Genomic DNA, 22,098 nt, shown 5'->3' on the forward strand with positions numbered 1-22,098 from the left:
CTACAAAAAATCTTTAAGGTCAGGAAGTTGTTGGAATTAATTGTACCATCTATTTTTACCCGCTGAAATGTTTTCTTGTGTAAATAGTCCCTTAGTTTTTCTTTAAAGACGACAGTTAAAATGAAGTATAAAGTTCCGTATTTACGGTGCAGTAACTAGTTTCACACTTCTTCCATCCCGTTTAACAGAAGCTTTGGCTATCTAAAACAAACAAGATGGCTAGGGGCATTATCAAAGTTGTAGGTAATAAAAACACTAAAAAAAGTACAAAAATTGGAAAACTTTATTTTGGGATAATACGGAAATAAAAAATGAAATATACAAAAAAAGCTTCAAGTTGTTAACAAGAAACAAATCGAAAAAATATAAACTGACTAGGCCTACAAAACAGATCAGCAGGTTAGCCTTACCGGCTTCTTTAAACTTGAGCTCAGGCCATACTTATTAACATTCATTATAATTAACTAATAATGAGAAGTGGGATATCATGAACGGTTGATAACGTTTAAGTATATATTGAAAGGGAGGTGGTAGCGAAAATAAAGCCCAAAATTTTGAAAAAACTTATTCGTGAAAACAAATTAAAAATTTTAAAACTCCGACAATATAGGTCCAATAAATGTTTTTTTAAAAGTCAAGAAATTAAAATTTAGCCTAATTAAAAAGATTCGAAAATTAATTTTCAACCAATACTGGGCATCTAAATAAAATGTTTCGGATAGAAAAAATATTAGAAGTGGAAATAGAAAATCATGATGGAATGGGTTTGGGTTAACGCCGTATACAGCGCCATCTCGTTCTTTGATAAATAAGTATAAATCCGTGATTCGAATATGGAATTAATTTCCCGGATGTACGCGCTTTCGGACTAAGATGTTGCTCTTACGGGCCACAAGGAACCAAGAGGCAAAGAGTTGCATAGTCTGATTAACGATTGAATGCCTAGCCACGATACGCTCCGTACTGTTTGGGACCTGAGTAACACGAATTTCCACAGCACCAAAGCGATCGCCACGTTCGTTACTTGACCAGTCCAATACATTCTGAAAAAAGCAAATTCGGAAAACGTTTCAATATTGAGTTTAAAACTAGCTCTTTTAATCTATTTCCTTTCAAACGAGCCCTTAATTAGTATTCCTTAGGGCTGGTCCACGACTTTTTGTACTACAGCACAGTACACTATGATGAAATTGTAAACATGAACCTTACGAGCTATGTAGCATTGCAGCAATATCGTCAAATCGTTTTTTCCGCTTCGTGTGTCCTGATTTATCACAAAATCTAGAAAAACTACTGCTTTGTTTGTAATAACTACCCGAAGAACCTTTTTGCGTTGCTTTTTGGAACTTTGCCCTCGCCACCCTTTTTTAACCTCAAGATACCAATAAAATTGTAAAAAAATAGTTATTGTAGGTTTTAGCTACTAACTAACTGGTCATTTTCCGATTTCAGTTATTGTGTGACTAAAAGAGATGCAAAGATACCTTTTGTATAGCTGGTTCGACTGCTATGGTTTGCGAGAAACATTATGAAGGGGGTTCCGCGTGTAATTCTGATGGATGAATTATTTACTTGCAATTTTTGCGCTACACTAGGGTGCACGAAGAATGAAAGTTATTGGACAATACTACAACAATTTTAGTCCAGTCTTAATACTTCGTTTTCATGTATCCCGCTTCATTCAAAGATTCAAGCCATCCAGTTAAATACCAGTAGTTTTCTAAGGCTCGTGTGAACCATTGAGTTGGGAATATTAATCTAGAGATCCAATCAAATCTGCTCCCCGCGAAACAAGTTTTTGAAAAATACGAATGTGCCGTCTGCTCTAAAATGACGAGCAAACGTTATCATATGACCCGTGGCGCCATCCATTATTTTGAAGAAAAAAAATCTTTTTGCTTGAAAACGCGTCTTATTTGAACGAACCATTGAGAGATAGACGGCGCCACGGGTAGAATGATAACGTTTTCTCGTCATTTGGGATGCCGATGGGAGCAGACGACAGTATTCTTATTTTTAAAAACTTGTTTCGCGAAATACTGAAATCCGACGTTTTGATTGGACCTCTAGATTAATATTTCCAACTCAATGGTGTGAACTTACTTCTGAAGCAGGGTACACGAAAAAGAGAAATGCGATTGAACGATTCTTCCCCGCTGCAACAAAAATACTATCAAGCTATGTTGAAAAAAATCTAATTGTTTTCCAAGGCTCGTGTGTACTACTTTGTAGCTTGAGCTACTATCGCTACTGAACGCAATTAGACATTATATTTATTTTTTTAAATAAAACTTATATTACCTTTGCATATGTTTTCTGGCAACTGGAATGGTGGAATTGTCCTCCTTGAGGATGAACTGTCTAATTCCCAGCATATACGTTTCCAAATAATCGTACCACTCTAATTCGCGGATGTCGAAATTAAAAACCTGGAAGAAAAAACGACCGTTTTATTAGTATATTTGGAATCATTACCAGACCTTAAAACACTTTAATGGGGCTTCCATTGTAACCCGGCCACCTTTTTAAAGGCATTAAAAGTCCCTCGATGACTTGGGCCTAAGGTGGTGTCTTGGGTATTAGCCTAGCTGGTTATTATTATTATTAATAATAATAAACCCAAAAAATGGATGCCAAACATTATTCTGGTTCTCAAAAAGGGAAAAAATGTCGCGACTTAGTGCTACGCGAAATAAATTTTGTGAGGCTTAAAAGTAAATATATTTAAACGTACAGCGTAAACACGACTGAAAAGATAACTTTTTCCTCTACAGTCAAGTGTTTTTTACACACAATCCTAAGGATTTGTGTGTGTTAGTTTCACGTACAGTGTAGCCGATGCCGCCGATGCAGCGCATATCTCTCTTCAACAGTTAGGTCTAGAAAAGTCAATGATATCTCGTTCGAATGTACATACCTCGGCATCGATAGCCTTTCATACATTTTTGAAATCGGAAACCTAGAAGTGGGGCAAATGCCCAATTTACTATTTTCGGTGGTTTCGCTTTGTGTGGTAGATATTTTACTTAAAATAAAAGTCCGATAACGTTAAAAATAATATTTTTGGTTTGGTTAGGATTCAGCGAATCTACACCTTCGGTTATATCAGTAAATATTAAATTTAAGTATAGTTTCCAGGGTAATTTGAGAGACCCCAATTTTCACGGTTTTATATTTTCGCCTAAAAGTCTACATAACGTTCCTTAATTTAAGTCAGATTTTCATTAGAGTAAAAATAAGTGTGATAAGCATAAGTGCAAATAACCAATATTATCCACGGCCATACTTATGTGACCGGCGTTGAAGGTTGGTGTGTATAGCCAAACAAACTTAACGCATCAGGAGGATTGTGTGTATTCTGACCATCGTACGTCTTGTTAGATACCTATTTTATTTTCTGGTATGAAGTGAGTTTGGAGGGGCGCTGCGGTAAAACATTTAAGTTTTGAAATTGACAAAATAATAATTTTTGTTTACGGTTGCTGAATACGTTCCGATTAAATAATTCGTCATTATTTCGCGGAAGTAAGCGACAATTTTTATAATGAAAGCGTTCAAATTTTCAATAAGCATTGGTGTCAGAGGAAAATTATCCAGCGAAATAGTATACTTTTGTCCAAACTAAGTATTTCATCATCATGTACTTTGCTCCACTCAAAAATTAAACTAGCTAGCTAAAGTGCTGCCAAGAGCTCTGCTATAAGCAAAGAGAAGGGTCTAATAATTGGAATATATAGAATATTCTTCTTTAAGTTATTTAAAAGGACTTAAGTATGGATTGTAACCCTGATTTGGGAACATCAGGCAGTGGTGGTAAAAGAAGAATTTATGGCCTTATTTTCTTACTTCTCGGTCGACGGTATTTAGTTCGTCGGTGAGCGCCAAGACATTCTTGCAGTGAAATTTCCATTCGTTCAATGTGAAGTACTCCAGCGAAGCGAAGGCTTTGTGGATCTTCTGGTAAAGCTTGACCATTTTGGGTTTCTTGCCCGTCGCCCACTTGACGATGTCCATGGCAGCAGCCGGCAAGTAGTGGTGGTACATAATGGCGATATTGTGAACGAACCGGTTCGTTTGCGTGCTGCCACCTGTCGGGAAACGATCAAATTAGTGACGAGCCAAGACGAAATAAGATCGGTAGCAGTAGCCAATGTGGTAACGATCTTTGGCGATTTCAATACGATAAGGTTTAAACCAAGAATGTGTCCAGATAATGTGGGCAGCTCCGTGTTCGCTTAATGATTCCCGGGAGAAAAACTACGCCCCCACCTTTCCTCGTGTTGAATTTTTATTTTTCTGCCGTTAAGTGTAAGACACGAACACGTAGTCTCTCTCTGGCCGTGTAGGCGGAGAATATCTTCCGGGAATCATGAAAACAGAAGCCATAGCTGGAGCCACATTCTCTGTTCACCCGAATATATTATTGTCGTAGGTAGGGTGCCGGCAGGCGTTGCCAGAGCATCCACTCTTATTCCCACTGCTGTGTGCGAAGTGGGGGCTGGTCGACCCATTGCTGCGCCTTCTGCTGGGTTGAGTGGCTTGCGTCAAGGGCGCGACCATCAGTAGTGGGGTTCTGCTACCCATGCTGGTTTTGCCGCCTGTCCGGGTCTGTGGACGCTGGCGTAGGGCATAATGATGACAGACCTCCGGTGGTGTGGTTTAAATCTTACCGGGTACACCGGGCTATAAATCTGACACATGTCGTAAAAAGGGAACAATCTTTACCCGGAACTCGATAGAAATGTCCGCTTGGAAACTTCCAAATGAGGGGCAGCGAGAAATCCCTGATGAGAGTCCAACTGAGGGCGTTGACGCAACCGGAAGTGCAGTTGTAGACCATCAGATTGTTAGGTTTCCTCGTGGCCGTGTGCCAAGCGACAGCTAACATCAAGTCAATGGCGATGTCCACTGGGATAAAATCGGCGTCGCATTTTCCGTCCAACATCACGGACCTGACGACTCCCTTCGAAATCTGCACCAGGAAGACCAAACGTTCACAAATCGGATAAGAACGGAAGTACATAAAATAGACCGTAGTAGAGAAGTAGGACCTTAATCGTAACTAGGAACTATGCAGGACCGGACTGGCCACGTCGGCGATAACTGAGGGCCCCATACCTGAAGGGGGCTCAAATTGCTTATAATACATTTTTCCTAAAGGTCCTTTAACGTTTCAAATTAAGGTGCACGTAGAATCTAATACATTTTAAGCGTTATTTGTTGTCCTATAAATAACCATTAAAATTTTTATTCAATACCCCCACACCGCCAGGTAAGGGGACCCTCTTCAGTCTCTAGCCGAGCCAGTCCGGACCTGTGTGTTAGTCACACACGTGCGAAAACCAATCGAAGCAACAAACAAACATATCATTGGGATGTGGTGGCTTGATCTACTTATTTTCTGGCCGCGCCTACTACACATTTTGCGGCGACCTCTGTTGTCTGAAATAAGACTAGAAAAGTCTTCAAATTTAAATTATTAAAAATTTGTACTAATAAATGATTGTTTATAAATATTTATACATTGTTTACATTCTAAATATTGAGCACAATTTCTTTGAATTATATTCTTAATTTTTAATAATGTAATATCAAATTTAATGTTAATATACTATATTAAATTACAATAAAATAGTAAATATAGTAGTATTACCGACGCCTTGCTCATTTCAACTAATTTCTCAACTATTCCAACAAATTTCGAAAAAGAACACGTCATGGAAACATGGGGATATCTTTTTGATTGGTCTCTGTTGCTTCGATCAGTTCAATTTCAATTTCATATTTATACGGCAAAGTAACTAACAAGGATGCATTCAGTGATCTAAGAATATGGAACGTAGATTGCAAACCCATCCTCGCATACTTTGTAGTGACATTTCATACACAGCACCCCAGCACACAAGGAGAACGCAACCCGTCAAAAATCGTTCATTTTCTTTCGTACAGTTTTCATTGGTTAGACGCTTTAGCGCCTACTGCCGTCGGAATTTGTCTTCCCCCTTTCCGTAAAACGTTCAGCGTAAAGGCTCGTCCAATGAAATTTGCATACAACACTGCGTTAGCGTGTTTAAAGGCTAGCTGCGTTCTCCTTGAGTTTGTAGCTCCTAGGTACCAGCATGCACTCTTAATAGCAATTACTTACGGCAGTTAGAAGGCCAGTTGGTCCGTTCACGTTATCGACCCAGCCCTGATCGAAAAAATAAAACCAATTAGTAAGTTCATCCGCCAGCGGAAAATTATGTTTCACATAAGTGTCAGTTCCCTATCAACCGCGTGAAAGCCATTTCTGGAACGACCACACATTTTGGGTGTAGTTCAAGCTGCTAAGTCATTAGGGGCAATAACGCGCTCTTCGACTAACACAAATTCTCAAATCGTTTACAGGGAAACAATCTAAAACCTCATCAAACAGAAATCAAGCGATCGATTCGTCATGGATTTTCTTAACTGAACGTACCCAACTTGCAATGTTTATATAAAATTTTAAAATTCTACGTTTCAGACTGTTGGCGCCATCTGATACGAATTCGGGTATTCAAAAGTCGACCTCTAATGGCGTTAAAACTGCGAAAAGGGGTATCAAAAGCGTGATATCCCGGGTGCAACGGTATATCAAATACCGATTCAATGCATCTGTCAACTGGCAAACTTATGGAACTAAATTAAATAGGCTTGTGGTGCCATCTTACGGGGAAAGGCTCCTTCCAGGCCGCTGTGACGATGGAAGGCCTGATGATGGCGACGGGAAGACTTCCGGCTTCGTCCACCAGCATGTCCTCGGCCAAGGCCTTGGTGAAGGTGTACGTGTTGGGTCGGTTGCCCAGCAGTGTCGGCGTGACGTTCTCTAGCAAGGCGTCATCCATCCATCTTGGGTAAGGGACAAAACGGGATTAGCGCATTGAAACGTCGAAGAATTCTCCAAGGGTACTTTCACAAATGACGTCATGTAAATAAATCTGGCTTGTTGAACTGCGCCTCGTAGCGGAGTAACAATATATCAATCGTGACACAGTGGGGGGAAATTTACTTATGTTGCGAAGACTCGCCTACTCTACATCGTAGCCTCGTCTGTTACTTAGCCTTATCTGCCAGTCTCCCAAGCTTAAAAGGGAACGGTCAAGCTTTAACCAGTTAGATAGCCCTATAGCCCATTAAAAACTAAAATTTATGGCGAAAACCGCATCAAAAAATATTGAGTGATTAATTTTTAATAAATTTAAGAAATTTCGGGAAATCGAAAAGCGCGCGTCCGCCGCGACACCTGGTGAGAAGTCGGTAAGACCGAAAAACAACGTAAAAGCTGAAGACGCAAAAAATATGTCTTGCACGCGCGGCGCATTCCAGTTATAAGAGACCTAAGCCTAAATTGCCCGATTTTAAAAGTTAGGATAGTTCGCAAATCGCTCATACGGGGTTAGGGGCGCTGGCGGCAGCCCCTAAGATGGCGGGGAAAATTCAAACCCAAACACCTGGCGTTATTTTTCGTTTCAACTTTTTGGGCCAAAAGCTATTTTTTCAAGACAAAAAAGGTACGTGTTATCTTGTTAATCTTTTGATACGGAAATAAGGCCATATTTGGAAAAGCTTGGCCGTTCCCCTTTAAGGGAAGACTACTTCATTAAGAAGTTAAATCAGCTCTGTTATCGCATTGGTTCCCTACAGCTGACGTTTTCCGACGTTATTAAAAGGCACTCTGGTAACGTTTTACCTACTATCGTGTAAGGCGAAACTACATATCAACATAGTCTTTCAGCCCTAAGTATGAATAAATATTCTTGAATACACGAAATAAAACTTGAAATTAAATTACATTCAAAATTAAGTCTTAATTTTTTAAATCTCGAAAACTAATATAATTGTAAATGAGAAAAACTATTAAATTACAAGTAGTGTATCTTGAAATAATAGCGGTTTCCATAACATAAAACAAAAAATAAAAGTAGATTTTTACTCAGCCTCAAGAGTTTTAAGCTTTTCAATACTTTATTGGCACGCGCATTTCGCACACGGACTTAATTCCAAAATCTTGGTTGACGAGCGTGTGCTCTCTATCTTCAATAACAGGAATCCATATCTCTACTAGGAATGCTTATCGCGACAGATTTTCGTCTCGATGTGGCTGACGGTTTTTTTGACGTTACTATGATAACTTAAACAACAACGTGAGAGGGGAGCGCGCGTAGAGGGGATTTTTTCTCTCGTAGGCGGGGCCAAAGCCGTCAGAGTTATCTTACCATACGCAATAAGGCAGGATAAGCATTCCAAGTAGAAGTATAGATTCCTGTCAATAACTTTCGAACGATAAACCCCTCCCCCTTAAAGGCAGTTTGAACAACCGTGCTTTTACTGGACTCTTTTTACAGCGTGACGTAATTTGCGAAGTACGTAAAATAGTCTTACTCGACGGTGTCGATGATGGCCTGGGGCGTGTAAGGCATCGGGTAGACCACTTCGTCCACTTCGTGCTTGTCGCAGTTGGCGTAGGCGGTCGACACGTGGATGAGCGCTTCCAGCAGGGGCAGCTTTTGGCACAGCTGGATTATTCTCCGGGTTCCCAAGACGTTCATGTCCACAGCCACTCTGTTCAAGAAATCACAATAAACGCTCAATACTTTTAAGTTCTAGTCGTACTTTCGCTAGTAGCTCTAAAGTGCAGATACATAAAGCCAGAAATATTTAATATCTTTGAAGAGAGGCGTATTTATGTAGGCAGGTACAAATGAAACAAATCCCTTCGCCGGTTCGACGCGGATTCTAGTGCTGCGATTTTCCCGTCAACAAAATTACACGCTCTTATTACTTTTCTTAACCACGTACCATTTAAAATTTTACACTGCGTAAGAATAACAAAATAACAAGTAGATATGACCATTAGAAAAAATTATCACCGAACTGATTTTTAGAGTTATTGAGCTATCAAGGTTTAGCTAAGCACAGATCCCCCTAGCGTCTAAATACATCCTAGACGATTATGCACTACTACCAAAGACGATACGATATAACATACTTCTACCCAGGACGATATAACATACTTCTACCCAGGACGATATAACATACTTCTACCCAGGACGATATAACATACTTCTACCCAGGACGATATAACATACTTCTACCCAGGACGATATAACATACTTCTACCCAGGACGATATAACATACTTCTACCCAGGACGATATAACATACTTCTACCCAGGACGATATAACATACTTCTACCCAGGACGATATAACATACTTCTACCCAGGACGATATAACATACTTCTACCCAGGACGATATAACATACTTCTACCCAGGACGATATAACATACTTCTACCCAGGACGATATAACATACTTCTACCCAGGACGATATAACATACTTCTACCCAGGACGATATAACATACTTCTACCCAGGACGATATAACATACTTCTACCCAGGACGATATAACATACTTCTACCCAGGACGATATAACATACTTCTACCCAGGACGATATAACATACTTCTACCCAGGACGATATAACATACTTCTACCCAGGACGATATAACATACTTCTACCCAGGACGATATAACATACTTCTACCCAGGACGATATAACATACTTCTACCCAGGACGATATAACATACTTCTACCCAGGACGATATAACATACTTCTACCCAGGACGATATAACATACTTCTACCCAGGACGATATAACATACTTCTACCCAGGACGATATAACATACTTCTACCCAGGACGATATAACATACTTCTACCCAGGACGATATAACATACTTCTACCCAGGACGATATAACATACTTCTACCCAGGACGATATAACATACTTCTACCCAGGACGATAACATACTTCTACCCAGGACGATAACATACTTCTACCCAGGACGATAACATACTTCTACCCAGGACGATAACATACTTCTACCCAGGACGATAACATACTTCTACCCAGGACGATAACACACTTCTACCCAGGACGATAACACACTTCTACCCAGGACGATAACACACTTCTACCCAGGACGATAACACACTTCTACCCAGGACGATAACACACTTCTACCCAGGACGATAACACACTTCTACCCAGGACGATAACACACTTCTACCCAGGACGATAACACACTTCTACCCAGGACGATAACACACTTCTACCCAGGACGATAACATACTTCTACCCAGGACGATAACATACTTCTACCCAGGACGATAACATACTTCTACCCAGGACGATAACATACTTCTACCCAGGACGATAACATACTTCTACCCAGGACGATAACATACTTCTACCCAGGACGATAACATACTTCTACCCAGGACGATAACATACTTCTACCCAGGACGATAACATACTTCTACCCAGGACGATAACATACTTCTACCCAGGACGATAACATACTTCTACCCAGGACGATAACATACTTCTACCCAGGACGATAACATACTTCTACCCAGGACGATAACATACTTCTACCCAGGACGATAACATACTTCTACCCAGGACGATAACATACTTCTACCCAGGACGATAACATACTTCTACCCAGGACGATAACATACTTCTACCCAGGACGATAACATACTTCTACCCAGGACGATAACATACTTCTACCCAGGACGATAACATACTTCTACCCAGGACGATAACATACTTCTACCCAGGACGATAACATACTTCTACCCAGGACGATAACATACTTCTACCCAGGACGATAACATACTTCTACCCAGGACGATAACATACTTCTACCCAGGACGATAACATACTTCTACCCAGGACGATAACATACTTCTACCCAGGACGATAACATACTTCTACCCAGGACGATAACATACTTCTACCCAGGACGATAACATACTTCTACCCAGGACGATAACATACTTCTACCCAGGACGATAACATACTTCTACCCAGGACGATAACATACTTCTACCCAGGACGATAACATACTTCTACCCAGGACGATAACATACTTCTACCCAGGACGATAACATACTTCTACCCAGGACGATAACATACTTCTACCCAGGACGATAACATACTTCTACCCAGGACGATAACATACTTCTACCCAGGACGATAACATACTTCTACCCAGGACGATAACATACTTCTACCCAGGACGATAACATACTTCTACCCAGGACGATAACATACTTCTACCCAGGAGGATAACATACTTCTACCCAGGAGGATAACATACTTCTACCCAGGAGGATAACATACTTCTACCCAGGAGGATAACATACTTCTACCCAGGAGGATAACATACTTCTACCCAGGAGGATAACATACTTCTACCCAGGAGGATAACATACTTCTACCCAGGAGGATAACATACTTCTACCCAGGAGGATAACATACTACTACCAAGGAGGAGAATATACTACTTAGTTTGGTTGCGAGTCCAAAACGAAGCTGGGCTAGAGTATCGGTGTTAAAAACAGATCCGTAAAGAAAATAGGCAGAATAGGAACTGTCATACTTAGTTATGGAGTTACTTATGGTGATACCTATTATCCCAAGGCTTGATACGTGTTAAAGGACTACCCGATCGTTTGAATATCACTATGGCCCTCGCGAGTTTCAGGAAATAGGAAAGAGAATGAATGGTCATGAGGTACTAATTTCCAACCAAGAGGAGTACTTAGCACTTTTGCCTCACAGCGAGAAGAGCCGGGTCCGTTTTCAGCTTGCAACAACTCCTTCCGCCTAGAGTTTGCAAGTTCTCTCCTCTTTCCATAACTTGAGCTTAACGGCAACCGCGAGAGAGCCGTGGCTTGCCACCAGTGCTCACCACCCTCCTACGCACTTAACCCACCCACCTGAATTAAAAGTCACTATCTGACTTGGGTACTAGCCTAGCCGACAGCGTTGCGATAGGTACTATAATTATGGTACAAATACCATAATTTTGCATTATATTATAAATTGTACTATTATTTTGAGAGCGTACTATTTAGTACCAAAATGTACCATATTTACAACCTATTGTACTATAATGGTACTACTTTTATATTTACATTATTTCTACTACAAAAATAATAAGAATTTCTTATTAACTAAACTATACATAAAATCGTCACCTGAAAGCAAAAACCACGTAACTTTATATTAATTAATTTAAGTATAGTTAAAGGGAATATAACCTGCAAAGCAATCTTTACGGAAGACCCCTTCAATTTTTCAAATGTCCCTGTACAGTGGCGCCAAACATTTTTAAAGCCGAAGGCAAGAGCGGCCAGAGTTGCAAGCGTTGGTGTTCCACACCAAATACCTGAGGTTATATTCCCTTTAAAGTTACGTTGCTTTCAGGCGACGAAATATTAAGCCTTCTTTCAAGTGTTGCCAGATCACTCGATAGTCAATACCATAGAAATCGGTATTTCTAATCGTCGCGCGCGACACAATTTCAAAAATCATTCTAGTTAGTTTTTCCGATTTCCATGGACGATAGTATCGATACGGACTAAATCCACTCCCCATCAAGAAAAGTAATACTATTTTATATTGGTACCATAGTTTCCATTTTTGTGCTATAATTTTTTATCCTTTGTACAATAATTTGGTCAGAAAAATCTGGCAACGCTGCTAGCCGATTATTATTAAAAAAACGTCAACTTAAAATCTTAAGGGCTGATTTTCACTAGGACAATGTCAATACCGTGTTCACTTTTGAAATTTACGTTAGCAATACAATTTTGTTTGCTCCCAAACCACTATTGAAGGTCTAAAATTTCTCAAAAACAATAAGCAATACATTTCAATTAACCGTTGAAAATAAACTGACGTTTGACGAAAAACCCCATTTTATTAAAATCCGTGGTGATTCCCTGGTAAAGAGAAGATGAGGATTGCTAAGCATATAACCAATATGTTTGGAATACTTCCAATGCAAGAGATAAAAAAAATCTGGTAATGGACAAGGGCGTATCCCCCCCCCTCCCCCCACCCCCCACCTCACGACGACGCCATTGATATGAAGATAATTTATTGATTTATGTATTTAGGGATATGAAGAAGTACACGAATTATATAACCTTCAAGATAAATTATTCGATGTGATCAATATGCAATCAGGTCCCATTACTATTGGAACCCACCGGCAGGGATTCTAGAAGTAAGTAATCGCAACGAATTGGCACCTTTGTGAACTAACAAGTGTAATTAAGAATGTATAGTGTTGTAAGTCGGGTAGTTGGTTAGTATCGGGTCGAGTGGAGCTATCTGTTTGTTTTGGGCTTATTAGGCAGGGCAATTTGGGGAAAATAAATTTGAAATTCAGTTTTATTTTAGTTCTTAACTTTATGACCGCTAGTTTATCGAAATGGTGAAGAAAACGGGTCTAGCCTGGAAATTATTCAGAGATTAAAATAAAGGTGTTATATTCTCATGTCAACAAAATGACAATGCATATCAAGAAATGTTTTAATCCTAATTGCTCATGTTACTGTTAAGCCTAGTAATAAAATAGTCATGATGACGAGTCAGAGGAGATATATATTAGATAGCCAGGGCCAGCAGTGGCTGAACTTTCAAGTGATCGTGAAGAAAATGAATAAATTATATTTAATAGTTCTCATACGTTATTGTTACTATGTAACATTTGTAAAAAAAGTTAACAATGAAAACTTAATACGAGCGTAATTTGATATGTTTGTTTGTTTTTCAATTACCGTACTGTTAATTATTTAACAAAGATATTAATGGTGTTTATAAACACTTGGGTATTTATGTATTAACCCTGCGTTAATAATACTCGGGTATTTCGCATCACTAAATTGTAAGAATGTACTTATTTATATTTAGGAAAAATGACAATATTGTGACGATCTGCAGCGAGCATGGTCTAGTTAGCCTACAGCATGAGAGGGGGGGGGGGGCTATCACCAGTTGGCACTTCAACGGCAGTTTAAGGGAACTAATGATATACCGGACTGATTTGATTCGGGGGATTGCAAAAGAAAATTCAAAATCGTCTCATACTCATTCTTCCTAAGTTAGAAAGAGTGTCTTGGTGTAATTTACGAGTAAAAAGGTCAAGGACCATTACCTCATTGGCTCGTCAAATCTGACGGTGGCGGCTGAATGGAAAACGACGGATACGTCACGCACCAAGAGGTCAAGGTCACTCTGTTCGATGCCCAGGCCCAACTGCGTCATGTCCCCGCCGACGACGTACAGCTTCTTGAAGACATCCGGTCCCTGTTCGTTCTTGACCCTTTCGAACAACTACGAAAAAAAAAGTGAAAACCACAAATTGTAATTTCACCAGTCTATCGCGGAATGTTTCGTTGAATGCGCGAAATAAGGCAACGGGTTTCGTAACCGTCATCTTTCAGAAATCGCAAAATCGTTTTGCCTTTGTCGAAAATGAAGGGTTATTAAGTTGAGGAGGGGACAATACATTTGACAAGTAATAAATTCGCGCGTTCTAAACCTTCGGGTTTTCACTTCCCCAAATCGTATTTATAAAAGGTTTTTCCAATTGAAAGTTGAAGTTTTTCCTTCTCTATGCGAGATAGAATTGGCGCGGAATCCTTGAAAGGATTGCGCGCATTGCGCGACTGCATCCATCAACTGGTCGAACATCGTTAGAGAACACTTTTCTGTTTCCTATCCTTATTCTATAAACACACGCTCGTCGAAAAGTTGCCGAGATTTCTAGCTTTAAGAGGCTTGGGAAATTACTCGTAATACTTTAAAAATAATACCTCAACTACTGAGAAATATAATAATAAGGTAATACCCAAGGCACCACCTTAGGGCCAAGTCCATCCAGCGACTTATTTCCTTTAAAAAGGTGGCCATTTAAATAAAAATTTATGACGTTTTGTCTAAAGTTATACGCGCGATCAAAGTTTAGTTCAGCACAGAGTCCCCTAGTGTTCAAATATACTATTACCAAGTACTGCTTCAGTTTCAATTGCAAATTCAAGGCTAAGCTGTTAAGTGTCAGTGTCGAGAAAAGGACTGGTAAGAAAATTAGCATTAACATTTTTCCGTATGCCACTTACGTTAGTCAACAGGGCCGCCTGGAGAGGGCCCGGGCCCAGGTGAAATATAAATTACGGACCGCAAAAATGTTGCTAGTGTGAATCTATCCACCATTCAATAAACCCACGCCATTTGCAAGGTGAATTTTATAAATTAAAAAAACATGTTATATTTTTTTCCGCTAGCGTTTCTGCCATTTTTTACCGCGATCGCGATATAAAAACTTTCCCCGTACGTAACCGGTCTTTCTGGAGAGTACATTTCAACCTACCTTGGAATTGAGCAGGGTTTCCAGTCTTTGTTTCGGCGTCTGACCTTTCTTGGGTCTCAACAGCAAGTAGATAGCGTCTACGCCTGAGCAACATCGGAGTAGTTTCTCGATCAGAACCTGCAGTTATCGGAATAGAAGAGGTTCAACCTCTGTTTTGGGAGATTTTGAAGAGATAAAATAGGCGCTTCAATAAAACACATTCGTCGATTTGCTACGAAATATTGCCACATGACAGGCTACTCTTGAAATAAGCTTCGTGCCTAGCTTAAACTTTGCTCAGAAGTATCGCGGCCTACCGACTTGAGTTTTAAATCGATATAAAAGCTGAACGTTTCAGTTAAAGGGAATATAACCTCTGTTATTTCTGTCGCCCTCCGGGGGTTCCAATATTTTCCGCTGCCTCCCATGGCTTTCCACAACTGCGGCGCTGATAATCGCTGATTGGGAACGGAATAAAGGAATTTGATGGGGCCATAAAGAAGGCGTTGGAGGTTCTATTCCCTTTAAAGAACATCGATATTCAAAATTCATCCGCTATTTCTTCACACATTAAGTTGACAAGTATTAAAGTAGATGGCGCTAACTTTTCTAAGCTCTAAGCCTATAGTCCTCGCGAGGCCTGGTTTCCAATAGAGCAAAAAAATCCGTTAGGCCTAAACTGAGATTTTTTTCCATCGACGTGCAACTGGCCTAACCACGATTTTTGCGTCAACGCTTTACAGAGCTGTTTTAGCGAATGTGGTAACCGACCAACAGGAAATTTATTCAGCAGGTTGGTCGGAGAGAGCTTTTATTGAAGCGCCTATTCGTGGTGAACTCACCTTCCCAAGGAATCCTGACGCCCCCGTCACGAAAACTTTGCGTCCAGCGAAAAACGCGGCGATTCTGGAATCTTTCTCTTGGTCAAAGGAATTGTTGTTACTGTCGTTTCGACCTGTTACGAATAAAAAATAGGCTTTTAAACAATTGTAAGGCCGAAAGACCAGGACCCAGTGATGGCCACTTTTGTCAAACAACAACAATTGGCTCGCGTGGCATGAAGGGCTTGCCACTACTTCCTCCTACGCGTTGTAACCTGGTCATCTGAATTAATGGCTTTAAAAGTCGCGCGGATGACTTAGGCTAATACCCAAGGCACCACCTTAGGCCTATCTGATTATTATTATTTTCGAAATACATCTGGGAAGAAAAATATGAGTGATTTTCTAATACTATTTGATGGGAGATATATTTTCAGACGTGATGCTTCTAGCCACCGAAGGTACAAGTTTCACTTTAATGGTATAGCTTCTGGTTTAAGGAATTCCTGACTTTCAAACGCGGGCACGCACCTAGCGCCAAGTTCCTTCGCGGCGTACCGGCGAACTTCATAAACGACATTTTTCTAAGTCAAGTTTTTCCAAATTTAAATCTCAATTAGTGATTTCCAAGAGTACAACAGCCAAGGATCTGGGAAATTTTGGCCAATTTAAAAAAAAACTTGAGAATGATTTTACGCGAGGATAAACCACTTTAATTTCAAAGAAAGACATTTTAATGAGCAAGAATAAGAAGCGTATATCATTGAAATATCACGTCTTTCGGTGAGATAGCGAAGATAGCAAATAAACAGCTCGTACCCTAGATTCGAAATAGCTGCCTCGTGGGTTAGTCCATACAAAGAATATAGACCGCAGGAATCGAAAGGAAAACCGTTAATGTTGACGGGAGAGCTTCCGGCTAGGCGAATAAATAGAACCGGAAATAAGCCCGTCAACCTAGGTTTGCCTTTGGAGGCTAGAGACAAGCAAATTATACTAGATGGAGCTGCAGTTTCCATTCCTGGGGTCTAAATTCTTTGGTCCATAACGTTTAACTACCCACGGCCGTGCTTAGAGGTCTCGCGGCCCCGGGCGAAATGCATGGGCGAAACTGACATTGTTAGTGTAGCGGCCCTCCGGTATATACATCCCCATGGGAAAATTTTAGCGGCCCTGGGCGACCGCCCGGCTCGCCACCCCCTAAGCACTGCCCTGTAACCACCAACTACCGGAACTCAGAAAAAACTAGCTACATAGTTACCATGGCAACCAACTATAGATAAGACTACGGCCAACTTTGATGACGCGCTGTAGGCGCAACAAGGCGTCATCAAATTTGGCTGTGATAGGACTATGACAGCGACCGTTACAAAACCGTCAATCGCAAAGCTCTCACAATTCGAATCTAGGGTACGAGGTTTATATTCTCTTTAGAGATAAATATTTTTAAATTTCAGATCGAAATGTTGTATTAAGGGTTCATTAACGTAAAATAAGTAAAATATGAAAAATGACTAAGCCCAGAAGTATATAAAATTCTGACGAGAGACTTATCCCCATCTGGGTCGTTAAAATTAAACAACATCTACAGAGTTCCCAAAGAGAGCGACTTTCCCACCAAAAAAGAAAATAATTAGTGATCCCAGAAGTACATAAAACTTTCCGACGAGTTAAGTATCCATCATTAAAACTAACCGATCTCTAGTTTCGAATGGGAGCGTATTTCCCATCAAAAATATTAAAAATGAGTAGGCCCAGAAGTATATAAAATTAATCGTTCTAGAAAAAGTATCCATCTCCGCCATAAAAATGAAACTATCTCTACACAGTTGCCAATGTTAGCGATCTACCCATCATAAATAAGTATAATATGTTAAATTAGTAATGCCACATACTTTCTCCAAAACTCAATGTAAAATAATATTATTATTAGTTAGTTTGTAAATATTAATAAATAAAAAGTAATTATAATTATTAATTAGTAGCTCGTAATTAATAATAATTACGTGGGAAATAAAGCGAAATAATACCTGCGAGTAAATATCAGACGAACTTTCTCTACAAGAGCTGCGATGATGGCACAAGAGTATAAACAATTTGAAAATGTTTTTCCACATATCAAACCCACAAAATGCAAAATAGTATTTTAGAAACACAAAATGCACAACCCTGCTCTACGCAGTTTCAAATGTGAGCGATTTCCCACGAAACTACGAAATATACTAAATATGCCGCCTACCCATGCAAATTGTAAAAAATACTCCGCGTAAGGATATGTATTCATTAATAAGGATATTTTATACAAAGATGCTAAATCGATATCGACTTTTACCGATATGACCACTCGATTGCGGTGCAAATTTTTTTTTGAGGATTCGGTAAATCGATAGAGTAATGGCACTCCGTAGCTTTGACCATGGTCGCCATGTCATGTCTCCTGTCGCCATTTTTTTTTATAAAAAATATGGGTTTCGTGCCGTGACGTCACACTGCCATTACTTTATAGTTATGGAAATATTTTTAACGATACGGTATATCGATATCGATGGAAATATTTTCCGATAAAGCAAATCGATACCGATGCAGGCTCTCCACTTATGGCTGGCCAATCGATATCAAGGCAATTTTTTTTTGTAATTGATCAATTGATGAACATTTCTTATCGATTTGACTAATGAAGAGAGTAGCGTATTATAAACTTATGTTTTTAGCAACCTAACGATAACTACGAGAGTAACGAGACATTCATTAGCCGAGAAATCAGACTGAACACTGACTGAAAAACGGGTTACTGCTTTAACAATGGCCTACTTAGAACACAATGTTTAACCCTTCATCATTTCTTTAACTATTTAGCGAAAGAAAGAGATTAAAACTGATTTGAACAATAACACCTCGTACGAAACACCTTCGATCGGGCCAAAATGAAAGAGGCTACTAAACTTTTGTTTCGATTCTAGCCCACCCACCCTCAATACAAACCCAGTTCCGACGAAATAACCTTTGGGAAAAGCTTCATCTTATAACAACACGGCGTTTACATAACCAAGATAGTGGTAAAAAAAATCCAAGAAAATGAACGAAACGTATTGATAAAAAGTCTTCGATGCATCAAGTCGGGTCTAGCAAAACTAATTATTCGGCCTCCATTTCAAAAAAATTGGAAATATTCATTGTTTAACAGTTGCGGTATTTCACGCCCAGTTGGCAAACAAAAACGAAAGTGAAAAAGATGTTTTTTATCTTTCGAACCGGGAAGATTTTCGATGACCTAGTCACCTCTTTAGTTACGCCGTAAGTCCATAATTACGTTTTCGCGTAAGTGTGACAGTTCCCTATCACGCGCTTCTGAAATGCGTGTTCCATATTTCTGATGGATCAAGACATTAAAAATTTCTACCACCGGGTGTGATTGGCGCTAGTTACGTTACGAAGAAGTCGTAAACGCGTGTTAGCAGACGATATTTTGAAACAGCCATTCCTAGAAAGACCACCACACTTTTTGTGGGATAAGTCATTCGGCCTAATTATAGATTAAATAACAAGTTGAGTATAGCGTCAATTTTACGCCACTCTCAGGGCCGTAGCTAGAGAAAATAGCGCCAGGGGCGTGCTGCAATTTTGGCGCCCCTAATATAATAATATTGGCCAATTGTGGCGCCCCTATACCCTATCGCGCGCACGGCCCTAGCTACGGCCCTGGCCACTCCATATGCGGCTCGCACTAATGGTTTGTACCGTTTAAAATTTATAGCAGCTTAGCTTTCCCCTCTGGGAACTTCAACTTATTAATTTCCGGTAATTTTATGATTTTAGACTTGTATATTGAAATATATATTAGCCAGAAATATCTCTAGACCCATTTAAATTTTGCCAAAGCTAAATATACTATATTTCATATATTACTTACTGGCACACTTATGGAATATAGTTATCAACGTATGTTAACACCCAGAAATTCCCAAAGAAATTTCATAAAAAAATATCTTATAAATTACCGTGAATTTTTAATAATAACTAAAATTCCCGCCTTCTAAGAATTTAATTTATATTTAATTTCACATAAAATTTATCTCGCTATTCGAAAAATAAAAATAAATATTTTTGGTTGAAAAACAATTACTGTTACAGAAGGTATTCAATTTGTATTTAATAAAGATATTAAATTTTTGGGGAAAACTGAGCGTCAATTCTTAGCTAAAGATTTTAAATTGAAAAAGAATAAATAAATTTCCTTCCAAAAAATTTAAATATTGACCTTGAATGTTATCCCAACAACTGATTACTTTAACAACTAGTTTTGATATTGCAATTTTATACCCGTAAATTAAAAGGCAATTTATATTTCTAAGTTAAAATGGCATTCAATCATTATATTTTCAATAATTTCGAAATGAAAAGAATTATAATACGATGAAAATTTAAGTTGCAATCGCAATCATTCCAATGAATATAATTAAAATAATATAATACCTAATTATCAATATTTCAAATAATTTTAAATAAATATAGTTTTGGGGTTGCAAATATTGAATTAATAATTTTTAAATGAAAATAATTGGAGTGGTAAACAAATATTACATTTTATCGTAAATTAAATTTTTTATTTTCCATCAACATTTAGGTAAAGTATTGGAGATACACCGAAATAAATCATTGTTTAAATGGAAATATCCGATTCGCTAATATTATAATATTTTTAAATCATATTTTAATTAAAATATCAGTTACGCTAATAGTAATTTCAAAAAATTAATGGAAAACAATTAGGATACGCTAATATTAAATTAATAATTTCGAAAATTTCAAGCTCACCTAAATCAACTTTCTCCGTGATCGTCGACATTGCACAAACGAGAACTGATTTCAGTTTCGGACTCAAGACGCGAACACAACCAAGAACCCAAACGGAGTGGTCCAAACTAACTCGTTCAACTCGCCAAATACGTTCGCGTATTCGCCACGTCCATTCGAAGGTTAAAATCCGGGGGAGGGGGGGGGGGAATCAAGGGCTTTTTTTGCAAGATTGGATCCTTCGAATTACTTTTCAAACAAATTCAAGGGAGCACTAGTCACTCCATGTCAAAAGTGTAAATTACGGGACGAAAACGGTGGGCGGAGCTTTCAAAGCCAATGGCTGACGATTGAAAAAATGATTTATTTACTTATTATTCTTATCTTATCAATTATCTATACGTTATAAACTCTATCTGTTGGTCAAGGTAACAGTTTTCTAGCTACGATGCCATAAATTTCCATCATTTATTTCGACATTTATGTTTTTTGAACGTCAAATTTCTTTCGAATAACAAGACGCTTAATCGCTCGGAATAATATCACGCGTATTTACTCTGATTATATTTACGGTGTACAACGTTTCGCACTTTGTATTGTTTTAACTAGAAGTTTCGTTTATGATAGATATATCAGGCGAATCTTAGATTGTATATTATCATTTCCGGCGTACACAGAGCCACGTAGCGGCCAACGCCTGAAGTTCATAAAGTGCCGCATTTTATAATAAAACACAAAAGCCTCCGCTGAGCAGACGAAAATCGACCAGTTTACGAGCTTCTCACGTTGGCCGCTACGTGGCTCTGTATACACTGAAACAGGCTAATTAAACATACAAATAGGAGGTTTCATTGCGGATCAACGAATTTAATGATTTTGTCCTATAGGGGCGCTGTTCAATTACTGAGGCTGAAAATTCTACGAATTTCTCACGTTAGCCGCTACGTGGCCCTATGTCAACTGAAAAGGCTTATTCCTACCGTTCCGACGGAGTTTCTCCTTGCTGAGTGGAAGATGATTCGTTCAAGAAGATATGAAATTAAATTATCGCCACCCAATTACTACCCTCAATATTCAAGACTATTCATACTTCCTTTAATAAATTATCTTGTTTGAATTAACTGTCTTAATTTCTATTCAACTATGCCAAGGCTTAAAGAACCACCAAATTGATTAAATTTGAAAAATAGGTCGTATTCACGAGAAGATGGCGGCCATTGCTCTAAGGTAGATAGTTATGGGGGAAAGG

General features: G+C 39.0%; 2 protein-coding genes across 2 annotated transcripts in view; one reads left to right on the top strand and one right to left on the bottom strand.

Moving 5' to 3' along the window:
- The window catches only part of LOC149948981 (mite group 2 allergen Tyr p 2-like), a 327,603-nt gene that overhangs the window by 175,847 nt on the left and 129,658 nt on the right, over positions 1–22,098 (top strand). The window lies entirely within an intron of this gene.
- Positions 266–21,002, bottom strand: LOC149948988 (putative fatty acyl-CoA reductase CG5065). The gene is made up of 11 exons (XM_090174206.1): positions 20,871–21,002; positions 16,077–16,189; positions 15,256–15,372; positions 14,041–14,219; positions 8,404–8,583; positions 6,693–6,870; positions 6,146–6,190; positions 4,726–4,972; positions 3,847–4,088; positions 2,302–2,429; positions 266–1,043 (listed from the first exon to the last, which is right to left on the bottom strand). Exons 1-11 carry the CDS (start codon positions 20,899–20,901, stop codon positions 869–871), a joined length of 1,635 nt encoding a protein of 544 aa, XP_090030332.1. The 5' UTR covers positions 20,902–21,002; the 3' UTR covers positions 266–868.

Source organism: Leiobunum rupestre, chromosome 4, assembly GCF_980474605.1.
Source record: "Leiobunum rupestre chromosome 4, qqLeiRupe1.1.hap1, whole genome shotgun sequence".
Classification (NCBI taxonomy): Eukaryota; Metazoa; Arthropoda; class Arachnida; order Opiliones; family Sclerosomatidae; genus Leiobunum; species Leiobunum rupestre.

Bases quoted from the DNA above. Each gene is read 5' to 3' on its own strand.
- LOC149948988 (XM_090174206.1), bottom strand. From the start codon at position 20,901: ATGTCGACGATCACGGAGAAAGTTGATTTAG. The intron at 15,373-16,076 runs GTGAGTTCACCA...CGATAACTGCAG, and splicing joins CGTCAGGATTCCTTGGGAAG to GTTCTGATCGAGAAACTACT. The intron at 4,089-4,725 runs GTAAAGATTGTT...GTTTCCCGACAG, and splicing joins ACATTTCTATCGAGTTCCGG to GTGGCAGCACGCAAACGAAC.